The sequence below is a fragment of the Zootoca vivipara genome, chromosome 16 (assembly GCF_965207765.1).
Source record: "Zootoca vivipara chromosome 16, rZooViv2.hap1.1, whole genome shotgun sequence".
Lineage (NCBI taxonomy): Eukaryota > Metazoa > Chordata > Lepidosauria > Squamata > Lacertidae > Zootoca > Zootoca vivipara.
The window spans coordinates 22767565-22780177 of NC_142599.1; the positions used below are offsets into that span (position 1 = coordinate 22767565).

Consider the following 12613-nt stretch of genomic DNA (forward strand, 5'->3'; position numbering starts at 1 on the left):
TTCCCATTGTCTCAGGAATTAAGTAATAACCATCTCAAAGGAATGGCCAGACTACCAGGAAAGGCAAACAGATAAGGCATTACTGTATCAGATACCCTGGCAGACAGGAAAAACAACAACATTCAAATTTCTGTTGTAGACCGCCTTTTATGTGATGTAGGTATGATGTAGGTATGTAGGACGCAGGTGGCGCTGTGGATTAAACCACTGAGCCAAGGGTTTGCCAATCAGAAGGTTGGTGTTTCGAATTCCTGCGACGGGGTGAGTCCCGTTGCTCGACCCCAGCTCCTGCCAACCTAGAAGTTCGAAAGCACGTCGAAGTGCAAGTAGATAAATAGGTACCGCTCCAGCGGGAAGGTAAACGGCATTTCCGTGTGCTGCTCTGGTTTGCCAGAAGTGGCTTTGTCATGCTGGACACATGACCTGGAATCTGTATGCCGGCTCCCTCGGCCAATAACGCGAGATGAGCGCCACAACCCCAGAGTCGGTCACGACTGGACCTAATGGTCCCTTTACCTTTACCTAGGTATGATGTATCTGGGGGGTGGTCTTGGGCTACATCCCTTCTGTGATGTATGTATGATCAGGGCCAGCCCTAAGGCAAGGCTGGATGGTGCAATGCGCCAGGGCACCGGGCCGCCAGGGGGGCGCCGCGCTCGCCAGACATATGCTGTGAAACGTGGGGGGGGGGGCAGAGGGATATTCGCACCACGGCGCCAGATATGCTTAAGACGGCCCTGTGTATGATGTATGGAGGGGTGGTCTTGAGCTCCAGGGCAGGGAATTTCAAAATGTCTATAAGGACAGTCACACCTTTGCTCTGGATCCTCCTCCTTTCTCCTGCCTGTAAGGGAGAACCCTGTTGCAACAGTTCAATAAAGATCAGGCTTACTAGCTGCTTTGCTTCTCAATATTCTCTGGTTGGCTTCTGTTATTTCTCCTACCGATGGAGAACCTACAAACGACTCTATAAGGGCAGATTTTGTTTACAACACTGGCATGGGATGTTATGTTCACAAGAAGAAATGTTAAGACTGGTTTTTCCAGATATTTGCGAGGAGTCGGGTAAGCGGAGAATGCCATAATAAGCTGCTTGGCGGCTACCGGAGTGGCATGAAATGCACCGCTGCTGCTTTATTATCTATACGTTTCTGCGCGGAGAGAATGTGCCGTAACAGAGCGCGGTTTGCAGAGGAATCTATCCGCACCGGCTTTCCGTGGAACGCGGAGCTGCTCCCGCCTTCTCCGCCGGCGCTGCCTTCGCTGATTGGCCGAGCGCGCTGCTCCCCGACGACGCGGCGGAACCCCGGAACGGGCAGCCTCAGTTTCCGCCCGGGCTGCTATCGCCAGCGGACCTAGAAACCGGAAGTGGCCGGCTCCGGTGTCAACCCCGTCAGAGCCCGGTGTCTCTGTTCGGGTTGCTATGGACGACGGAGCGGCCGAGCTGGAGCTTTTCCGCCGCCGCTGGCGGGCAGAGCTGACTCCGGAGGGCCGCAGGAAGAGCAGCAGAGGGCCGGCGGGCAGAGGCGACCGGAAAAGGCGGCGCGGCGGGGATGGCGGGGCTCCGGAGCCCGTGCGGAGCTGGGGCTGCTGCGGAGGCGTCGCTCGGTTGGAGCCGGAGGAGGAGCAGCCGCCGCTGATGCCGCCGCCGCCGCCTCAGAGGCCTTCCCGCAGCCCCACCGCGGCGGACTGTGATCTGGGAGGTGCCGCCGCCGCCGCCGAGGCTCGAGGAGGAGGAAAGGAGGACCTTTTGGAGCAGCTCATCCTGGACTTGGTACGGGAAGGAACGAGGAGTAGGATTAAAAGCAGTATTGAGTTTGTTTGGTTTTTTACCACTAGTGGCTACAGGTCAGGGGGAAGCGTTATGCTTTTATTTATAATTTATAATAATAATAAAATTTATTACAGTATTTATACCTCGCTCATCTGGCTGGGTTTCCCTAGCCACTCTGAGCGGCTTCCAGCAAAATATTAAAATGCAACAATTCATCAAATATTAAAAGCTTCCCTAAAAAGGGCTCCCTTCTGATGTATTCTAAAAGTCAGATAGTTGTTTATTTCTTTGACATCTGATGGGAGGGCGTTCCACAGGGCGGGCGCCACCACCGAGAAGACCCTCTGCCTGGTTCCCTGTAATTTCACTTCTCACAGTGAGGGAACCTCTCACAGTGAGGGAACCGCCAGAAGGTTTTGCATGCAGAGGATCATAGAATCGTAGGGTTTGGAAGGGATCCTGAGGGCCATCTAGTCCCTTAGTTCCCAACATGGGGCAGTTTTATTTTTAAGGGGGACAATTTGAGAATGAGTTATTATTTAGGCTTCCTCCAGGTGAATAGGAGTTCACTTTTTGAATAATAAGAATTATATGTTACAAATTCTGCAAAAAACAAGTTAGAGATGAGCTTGCAGTACTGTATCTCCAAATATGGGAGAGTTGTGTACAGCTATTAACCAAATTAACCATTCCCGCAGACAAGATTTGGGGATGTGTGTGTGTGTGTGTGTGTGTGTAGAGAGAGAGAGACAGGAAGTTCCATTGCACTCAAAAGTTGTTCTGCACACACACAATGATCTTGTTGGATACAACCCTTATATACTGCCCCTCAGCAGAGTGTCCATTGCTATGGTATGCAACAAGAAATTTAAAACTTCTTCCTGCATCTCTGTCTGTCTTGCTAATCTTAAAACTTTCAGTTAATACAAAGGTTAGAAGAAGCTTGTTCCTCTCCCTTCTGGTTAATTGCGTTGTTTTGTTTTGTTTTTTTGTTTTAAAAGCACAGATTAAATTTCTGATGGCAGTAAATTAATCCATTTAGTAAACCAGAGCTCCATTAGCGCACTGGTGTGTAAATGTGTGTCTCCAGGGAGCGGATGGCGATGTTTGTCTTTTGGATTCCTGATAAAAGCTACAGCTAGTTTTGCAAGGGGATTTTTTTTCTTTTAATGTGCTCTGTATGCTTTTTCATGATGGGTTATTTAGTACTCAAAACAGCCTGTAAAGGTGAAGAGATAATTGTGCATTACTTTAAGGATTTCTTCCCTCAAATTGAAGGAATAGGATGCTTCATCTAATGGCCTTCTCTGGGGCAGGATGTGTGTTTGGTAGAGGCAGCCTAAGAGGAGCTATTTTGAATAGTCCTTTTCTTCTGCCTTCCTGGGCTCCCTTCTGAATCAGGTCTAAGGGCTAAATGAGAGGTAGCCTGTTTCTCTGCACACTTGTCTTTCCATTTCATGTATGGAGCTGAACGATAATTTTGTGCTCGGAGAGTGATCTTGTCTGGATGCTCACATGTCAGCTGACTAAATACGGAGCTGAGCAAACTTTGTTCACACACATGCACCCTCTGTCTTCTTAGCATTACTTCCATTAAACCCCTAAGTTGTCAGTTAGCCATAGTTTCTGGTTCCATCTGAACTGAGAAACGATGGTTACCAGGTTTGGAACAGGATGGCTTCAAGCCTTGTTCAATCCCCAAGTAAAAGCATCAGTAGCAGGGGGTGGAAAAGAGCTGCTTCCAGGCAGAGCTGGCACTGTTGAGTTAGGGGGACATATAGGGTTGTATCCAAATTAGTTCTACTCAGAGTAGAACCATTGAAATGAATGGACCTTTGTCATGGCCATTAACATCAGTGGGTCCATTCTGAGTAGGGTTGGGATTGGGTACAGATGGTATAAGGCAGCTTGTATACCTGGGGACACAGCATGCTCTTAGACACCCTTCTGGGGGCTGCTGAGCTTCCTTGCCCCTCCCAATTCTTTCTTTTTATGAGTTTTTTTGGCACTGTTTGAGAATTTGCACAATTTTTTTATTAGTGGTTGTTGTCCATGTTGCTGTTGTCTGCGTTTTTGACTATTTTGTTTTGGTGTGTGCCTTAGTCAAGGCTAGCTTAGGCCAGTTATTTTCAATAAGTCTGCTCTGATTAACATTGGTTACAACCCTATGCATGTAGCTGTGTTTGGGATAGTTGCAGGCTCTGTGCTTTGCCAGTTTTCCTTCTGTAAAATGGGTACTTTACTGTGCCCACAGCCCCTGGGTCCCCAAAAGTTAAGGGCTCCTGTTCTACACCAATTCTTTGTAAGATTCTTTATCAGAATGAAGACTGTGGGCTCGTACATGCAAAAAAGCAGATCGGCCACTTGTGCCTCTTCCCTGTTCCTTCTAGGATGTGAAATAAATAGCAATACAGTACAGTATTTTATTTTAACTCCTGTCTCCCACTTTTTCTGACTGCTTTTCAGAATGAAATAAACGAAGTTCCCTTCTTTGACGTTCAGCTGCCTTATGAACTGGCGTTAAAAATATTTCAGTTCCTCGGCAGGACGGAACTGGGGAGATGCGCTCAAGTAAGTCTTTGCCAGGTTTGCTGGTGCTTCTCGCGTCCTTTCTGAATGTACTACTTGGAAGTAAACACCATTGGGATCAGTGGGTTCTGCCCAACTGAGTGGTAATAATGCTCTGCAGTATTATCTACATTTGTTATTGCAATTTCAAATCTAGTCCTCCATCATGTCTGAGCAGAGAGAGGCTGCATCTCTCTGTTTTGCTGGGAAGCTGGAGCACTCTGGCAACACTTTGACAGTCCCCATCTCCCAGCCACTGACACCTTGACTGCTTCATGACCACTTCCTGAGCTACGTGGAGCTCCCAGGATTGGCTGCGGGGGTGGGGGGTGGGGAAGAAACTTTTGAGACCAAAGTGAACCAGATACTGATGGAAAGAGGTGCTAAGTTACAAAAAGAACTGAGAGGCTAGAACAGGCATCCCCAAACTTCGGCCCTCCAGATGTTTTGGACTACAGTTCCCATCTTCCCCGACCACTGGTCCTCTTTTAGCTAGGGATCATGGGAGTTGTAGGCCAAAACATCTGGAGGGCCACAGTTTGGGGATGCCTGGGCTAGAGAGAAGAAATTTCAGGAACACTCTTTAGAAAGTGAGAAAATATTGACATAAAACATTTAACAGGTTCCCCAAAGCAGTCAATATTGGCCCCCTAGGAGTGATGGGTCTCTGCTGGGGATGAATAAATACCTGGTTGGTTGTGTGTGTCAATAATAATAATAATAATAATAATAATTTTATTTTTATTTTTATTTATGTCCTGCCCATCTGGCTGGGGTTCCATCAAGCATTAAAAACCTCCTGATACAGGGCTGCCTTCAGATGTCTTCTAAAAGTTGTGTAATTCTTTATCTCCTTGACATCTGATGGGAGGGTGTTCCACAGGGCGAGCACCACTACCGAGAAGGCCCTCTGCCTGGTTCCCTGTAACTTCGCTTCTCGCAGTGAGGGAATCAGCAGAAGACCCTCAGTGTCTGGGCTAAGCTATTGGAGTAGAGATGCTTCTTCATATATACTGGGCTTTAAAAGTCAGCACCAACACTTTGAATTGTGCTCGGAAACATACTTGGAAGGCTTAGGAGTGGGAAATAAGTTTTACAATTCATAGTTTTTCAAAAAGTTCGGAACCTCGCCTCTACATATTTCCGTTTTTATTTCTCACATTGTGATATATTGGTATTTTGCAGTGTTTAGCTGGTGATCTGTTGTGCTGTTGAAAGCCAGATATCGCCCAGCCTTACTCTGTACTTAGTCTGAAGTTTCCGTAGTACAACAATGTTCTCAAACCTTGCTGCTTTATTGCTTAAAAAAAAAGATTGCACATAGGTATTTCTTGACTTTGACATTTTTTAAGAATTTGGGTTGGGATCGATGACTACTTCATAAGCTCATCAAAGGGTCAGTGTATGTGGGTGGTATAGAAACCTCTGACTTCTGCACAGCTGAAATGTAGCCCAATGTACAGAAGTAAAAGTCCCATCTGTTGCTCCAGCCATTTTTGCTTCTGGCCCTCCCCACCTCTGGCATGTTTCCCCGAAGGCTTGCCAACGAGGGAGTGCTGAAAAAGCTCCCTCCTCCTGGCTTGCGTTAAACAACCTCTTCTGATCAGGAAATCATCTGGGGGTTTTTATTGGAAGATTTTCACCCGTTTTTGACTCAAAGGACAGAGTGGTATGCTTTCACTGCAAAGAAACTCCCGGGCAGAAGAAATGGAAAGATTTGAGCAGTTAGCATTGGGGACTTCTAAAAGCAGGCAATAGACGTTTTTCGTGTAAGGGTTTTGTTGCGCCAGGTCATTCCTTCCTTTCAAATCACTCTGTTGTAACGCCTGCAATGGAGATTTTACACAGAAATTGTACCCCAAAGTTGTCCAGGCCAATTGCTTGGTGCAATAAACTGGCCTTGACTCTTTTCTCCCACTATATATATATATATATATATATATATATATATATATATATATGAAACTGCTTTTTATTATGCTCTCTTCTTGACATTAAGCAAATGGTGGGCTTCTGAAGCCATTCTTGAGAAGCAGTCCCAGGATATTTAGGAGGCAGCTGAGCAGCTGTGTTCTGTGTGCTTTACAAGGCTTTTGGAGCAAGATGGATGGCCAAAGCTTTTAGTCAGCTTCTAAAGCGATCAAGTAAAAAGCAAAGCCATAAAAAATAAAGACCGTTTTCATTTTCCTCCCGGTGCTTTTGATTTTATTTTTTGGCTGAATGATGGAAGACCTCTTCTGTTAAATGGAATGCCATGCTGCTTCTCACAGCTGTTGTTCTGTTAGCATTTGTTATTACTATTATTGCCATTATTGTGATTCTTATGGGCGGCAGAGCAGTTTGAGAGTCAGCGAAGTCACATTGGTTAGTGTGAACTGGCGTTGTGAGCAATGCGAGCTCGAAAGAGATGTTTTAAGTTGGGTAAGAGTAAAAGACCTGGATCCTTCTAAATAAAATAGGAAAATGAAATTTAAATTTAATTAATTTAACTTTAATTTAACGTTAAAAGGTTGGAATGTCAACAAAATTGCTCAACTATGGCAACAAATTGATTTGTCTACTCAGGTCAGAGTCCTAATATGACCAGCAGATGATAATGAAACATGTCAAGGACCAGACATGTTTTGACCCAATGAATCATTTTCAGTGGCCAGAAGGAAACTATTGTATACAACTTGGTCACAGAGAATTTGTCCACTGGGTTAGACTGTCTAAATGGTTTATACTAATTTAGGTCATTGTTCCAGCTAGCTCAGTATTATCTACACTGACTGGCAGCGACTCTCCCAGGTTTTAGATAGGAGGTCCTCCTTCCAGTCCTGCCTGGAGATGCTGAGGATTGAACCTGGGACCTCCTGCATGTAAAGGAGATACTCTGTCACTGAGCCGTAGCCCTTCCTCATGAAAGTATAAAAGCATCAAACGGCACTCCACTCAAGCATGCTCTGGTTCCCTTTTAGGATTCAGTTAATCACTAAAATAACTACTATATATGCTACGTATGTGAGATTATATAACACAAATTTCTTGCATATTTGTATTTAGCTCTTGGATATTTTGCTGGTAAGATTCAGTGGAAACCTGGGAAAGAACTCACTCACAGTGTTTGAAACTCCCATTGTTGTAGGCATGTTTTGCGACAGGGAATTTCATTTGCGTGAGCAGTTTCTGAACTCTAGGCACAGTACTGCGCCTAAGATTTCAGATTAAAACTGCAGAGTGGAAGGAAAGGAGAACCTTTTTCTTCCCCCCACTTCTAGCTCCTCTCTGAAGTCTGGAGAAGAGACCGTCTTAAGAATATTAGAGGGATGGGCAGGGGAAGGACTAGACTATGTGAAAAATGAACATAATATTTTAGATGCAGTTCATTCATTTTCAGCTTTGTATTCTTGTTATTAAAAAGTGCAACTAGACATTCTGTTGTTGCGCCCATAACCTAGGTTTCAGCTGCCATTTAGCTCCTAGCTTTCATATCTCAGTTTCTAACACTGTTCACAGATTTTTTATATATATATATTAAGATGCTTTTGAGTGGCTCAGCTTAGCTTTCAGCAGACAGGCATCTGTACCAATAAAATCAAGGGCGATATTTCTTTCTCTCTTCCTATCTCTTTTAGGTAGTGGGAAGTCTTTTTTTCTTCTTTTTAAAAAATCTTTTGGCATCCAGTTGCTCACCTGTACCCTTAACTCATGCTGAGCTAGGAAGTTTGAGCTCGAGCCAAATGCTGTGTGTGTGTTTGCCCGTGCTTTAAATGGGAGCAACGCTTGTAAAGCAGGATGCTCGATACACTTTTTATTAGCGGTTTCTTGCAGCTGTGCCTCGCTCAGCGGAGCTTTTACTAGGCTTGGCAGTGCCAGTTCCTGGTGCATTAATGGGGGTGTCTGGTCATACGGCCCCTCCTTGGAAAAACCCAGGTTTATAAGGCTAGTGGGGCTACAAGTAATCTGATTAAAATCACAGTGGGATAATGTTTTTGTTTTGCTTTTTTCCCTCCATGAGTGTTAAAAGGACCTCTTGGAACCCGAGAATCCACTTAGGAGCGTGTATGCTTTCTAAAGCAATGTTTTAACTTAGATTTGGCAATGGTGCTAGAAATGCTTTCTATGTTGGCAAGCCTTGGCTTTTGTTTTCTACCCCTCTCTTCCTTCCCTTCCTTCCTTCCTTCCTTCCTTCCTTCCTTCCTTCCTTCCTTCCTTCCTTCCTTCCTTCCCTACCCCATCTTCATTTTGAGGCTGGCAAATCTTCGTTGCGTTTACTTCTCTCTCTTGTTCAGAAGCCTTACCAATGTCAGCAGATGCTCGATTTAGCTAAAATGGAGAGCAGAGAAGAGTTTAACATGATTTATTGCTACTTCCGCTCACTGGAAGGACAGATCCTGAAGCTGAGGCTCCAATACTTTGGCCCCCTCATGAGAAGAGAAAATTCCCTGGAAAATACCCTGATGTTGGGAAAGATTGAGGGCACAAGGAGAAGGGGACGACAGAGGACAAGATGGTTGGACAGTGTTCTCGAAGCTACGAACATGAATGAGTTTGACCAAACTGCGGGACACAGTGGAAGACAGGAGTGCCTGACGTTCTCTGGTCCATGGGGTCACGAAGAGTCGGACACGACTAAACGACTAAACAACAACAACAATTGCTACTTCCATTTATAGACTGCTTTACTGCCTGAAAGACCTCAAAGCGGTTTACACACATTATGAGTAGTAAAAAAAAAAAAGTCAAGTGATTCACATAGCAAAATACTCGTACCATGTCCAATCCATAACACAAAACAAATAATAATAATAATTGCATTTATATCCCACATTTTTCTCCAAGGAACTCAAGGTGGTGCACATGCCTTTCCACCTCCTCATTCATTCCCCAAAACAACCCTGTGAGTTAGGTTTGACTGAGAGCCAATGAGCAGACATTGATTTTAAAGAATCATAGAATCATAGAGTTGGGAAGAGACCACAAGGGCCATCCAGTTCAACCCCCTGCCGAGCAGGAAACACCATCAAAGCATTCTTGACATATGCCTGTCAAGCCTCTGCTTAAAGACCTCCAAAGAAGGAGACTCCACCACACTCCTTGGTAGCAAATTCCACTGCCAAACAGCTCTTACTGTCAGGAAGTTATTCCTAATGTTTAGGTGGAATCTTCTTTCATGTAGTTTGAATCCATTGCTCCGTGTCCGCTTCTCTGGAGCAGCAGAAAACAACCTTTCTCCCTCCTCTATACGACATCCTTTTATATATTTGAACATGGCTATCATATCACACCTTAACCTTCTCTTCTCCAGGCTAAAGATACCCAGCTCCCTAAGCCGTTCCTCATAAGGCATCGTTTCCAGGCCTTTGACCATTTTGGTTGCCCTCTTCTGGACACGTTCCAGCTTGTCAGTATCCTTCTTGAACTGCGGTGCCCAGAACTGGACACAGTACTCCAGGTGAGGTCTGACCAGAGCAGAATACAGTGGTACTATTACTTCCCTTGATCTAGATGCTATACTCCTATTGATGCAGCCCAGAACTGCATTGGCTTTTTTAGCTGCTGCATCACACTGAGAACAAGAAAGCAAATAAATAAATCATTGTCACCAACTTCTGAGTGCATCGCATACGCGGTGGAGAAGACTGGGACAACTGTAGGCATTTTTGGATTATATGGAATATCCAGAGCCATTTTAATCTGACTTTAGTCCGGGCCATGGGACCGAGTTGGTCTTGGTCACCCTGCTGGGGATGGCCTCTATTAATGGGACAACCGGGGCTGATCTTGGTCCTTCTCAAGCTTTCTGTGGCTATTTAATATTGTTGACTGCCGTATCCTCCTGGACCGACTACGTGGGATGGGATTTTGGGGCTCTGTTACTTACATGACCCAGTCCAGAGAGCAGCATTGGAAGAGTGTGGTTTGGGGGTTTTTTTGTGTCTCTCGGTATTTGTGCTATGGGGTGCCATCGGGCGACTGTGATGTCTTGGAGTTTCTTCTAGCACACAGAGAAAAGGAATTCATGGTAATAAATTATCCTATTTCTTAAGTTTTCCCTGAAGACTCCCCCCCCCTTTCCTTTTTTTCTGAAGACTGTTCAGTCATTCAAGAAAGGGTCATAACCCATTGGTTTGAGCACCTGCTTTGGATGCTAAAGGTCCCAGGTTTAATCCCCATCACCTCCAGTAAGGACTAGGAATGTCCCCTTTCTGCAACCCTTCAGAACCGCTGCCAGTCATTGTTGGCCATGCTGAACAAGATGGACTAACAGGTTCTTGTGAGCCGCTGGAGCCTGAAGCAATCCAACCCAGGCACATGGTGGGCAAAGTCCCAGTGATCAATGGGCCTATTGTTGAGTCATGTTAGTTATCCTTACCATCTCTGTGGGCCTTGAAGCTCAACCTGCCAGGGGAAGGCTACAGCTGGATATCAGTCTCCATGGATGGGTGCAGGGAACATACTAGGACAATCGACTCTGCAAAGAGAAGACTGTGTGCTTCTCGCATGTAATGATGGGCAATTACGTCACCCTTCTGGGCAATTACATCACCCAGTTGCGCAGTTACATCACAGGAGAAGCAGCAGAGGAGGAGGAAGCTGCAGAACTGCGGGAAGAGGAAGAGGAGCGGCTGCGGGTGTGGCGGCAGGTGGAGCGGGCGGAGCGGGAGTGGCAGCGGCTGGAGCTTGAGCGGGAGCAGCAGCGGCGGGCGTTGGAGCAGCAGCGGGCGTTGGAGCAGCAGCGGGCGTTGCAGCAGCGGCAAAGCCTGGCGCAGGAAGAGGAGCAGTGGCTGCAGGAGCAGGCGCGGCAGCAGGAAATCCGCCGGAGGCTGAGCTCCCGGCAGAGTGACCCCGCTCAGAAGGAAGTGAAACGCCAGCGGCAATTGCAGCTGGTGGCAAAGCACTGGGACCACTTGGAGGCCAAGGACTCCCGCCTGTTCGCCGCGCAAGAGCTGTATCGGCAGTCGATACAGGACCACCAGGATAATGCCAACCTGCGCGCGGATCGGCGGATGGAGCACGAGCAGCGCCGGCTGCGCCACAGCCTCGACGTCGCGCGCCAGGAGACGGAGAGGTGGGTGGAGCAGGAGCAGCAGCGGGTGGACGCGGCCCTCCTCAATCAGCAGCAGCTGGCTATGCTACACGACCCACATGGCTTCCATCAACCCTTCTAACTCAGTGAGGCACCACAAAACGTCGCTGGCACGGGGTTGCGTCCGTGATATTCCCAGTCGTCCTGGGTGCTGCGTCAGCCGCAATTGCACTGAGGGTAGTGGAGAGCGAATGGCCATTTGTATCACCCAGATGACCGGCAGACCGTCCTGGAAAGAAGGAGATGATCATCACCGCTAATCAAGAGGGTGCTTCTGGGAGAACCGCGATGCACATGTTGAAACTCCATTGAGGAAGGAATTAACTCTCCGTGATATTGCCTTTTGGAACCTTGCCTGATAGGACTTGGGACTGGGATTTCCTTGAGTCGTCACTCCTTTGAGACTGAATTAGAGGAGTGAAGCTCACGTGGCCCACCATTCCTTCCTGTCTTCTTCCCAGTGTTCTGTGCCCCTCCCGTCACTTGCCATGTATCCTGTGACCTCATAAAAGCACAGGGAATGGGCATGACATTTATCCACCTTGGATGATGAGGATTTATTCATCGGCTGCTTCTTGGCCCCCACAAGGCCCCCCCCAAAGTGGTGAACTCTTAAAGCAAAGTATACAATAAAGTACAATTAAACAAGCAAAGCAAAGTAAGCGATAGAATGCAGTGAAATGACATAGGTCAACTGGCTAGCAAAACACTGTAAGGCAGCACAGTAGAAGTGCAGGAAAGGTGAGCCTTCCCAAGCTTAGAAGGCAAGTGTGACCTCAACAAGCATACATCCCTCATGCTTGAAAGCTAGTAGCACCCCAGGACAGGGGGGCGCTAACATTCCAACACCCACCAGCTCAAGTCAGCGGGGCCAAAGGGTTGATAAGGGGAGTTTCAGGTTCCACAACCACTGGCTTAAGATGCCCTCTGAGTGCCCAAAGGAAACTCAGCTTGGCTTAAGACAGTGGTTCCCAAAAATCCCTGCTCCCAGTGGGAGACCTGAAAATTGCTGATTGCCTTGGCTTGCCCCACTTTGTGATTTTTCTGCATGTCGAAGCAATTGTAAGGCGCTGTGCTAGATGCTGTGCAATTTTTAATCGTACTTTTCTGGCTGTTTTCATTTCTTCTGTTGTATTTTATTGCGTTAGAATTTGCCTTCCACAGAATACAGATTGTCAAACAGTAAAATGCAATGTAAG

At 46.6% G+C, this 12613-nt stretch overlaps 1 protein-coding gene across 2 annotated transcripts in view; it reads left to right on the forward strand.

Annotated features, from left to right (window-relative positions):
- The first annotated feature begins 1347 nt into the window (after nucleotides 1-1347).
- The window catches only part of FBXW8 (F-box and WD repeat domain containing 8), a 65047-nt gene continuing 53781 nt past the window's right edge, over nucleotides 1348-12613 (forward strand). For both annotated transcript variants that reach the window (XM_035098286.3, XM_060269290.2), the window contains exons 1-2: nucleotides 1348-1774; nucleotides 4241-4345. In XM_035098286.3, the coding sequence (XP_034954177.2) occupies nucleotides 1424-1774; nucleotides 4241-4345 (456 nt within the window). In that variant the 5' untranslated portion in view covers nucleotides 1348-1423. The remainder of the gene's footprint in view (nucleotides 1775-4240; nucleotides 4346-12613) is intronic.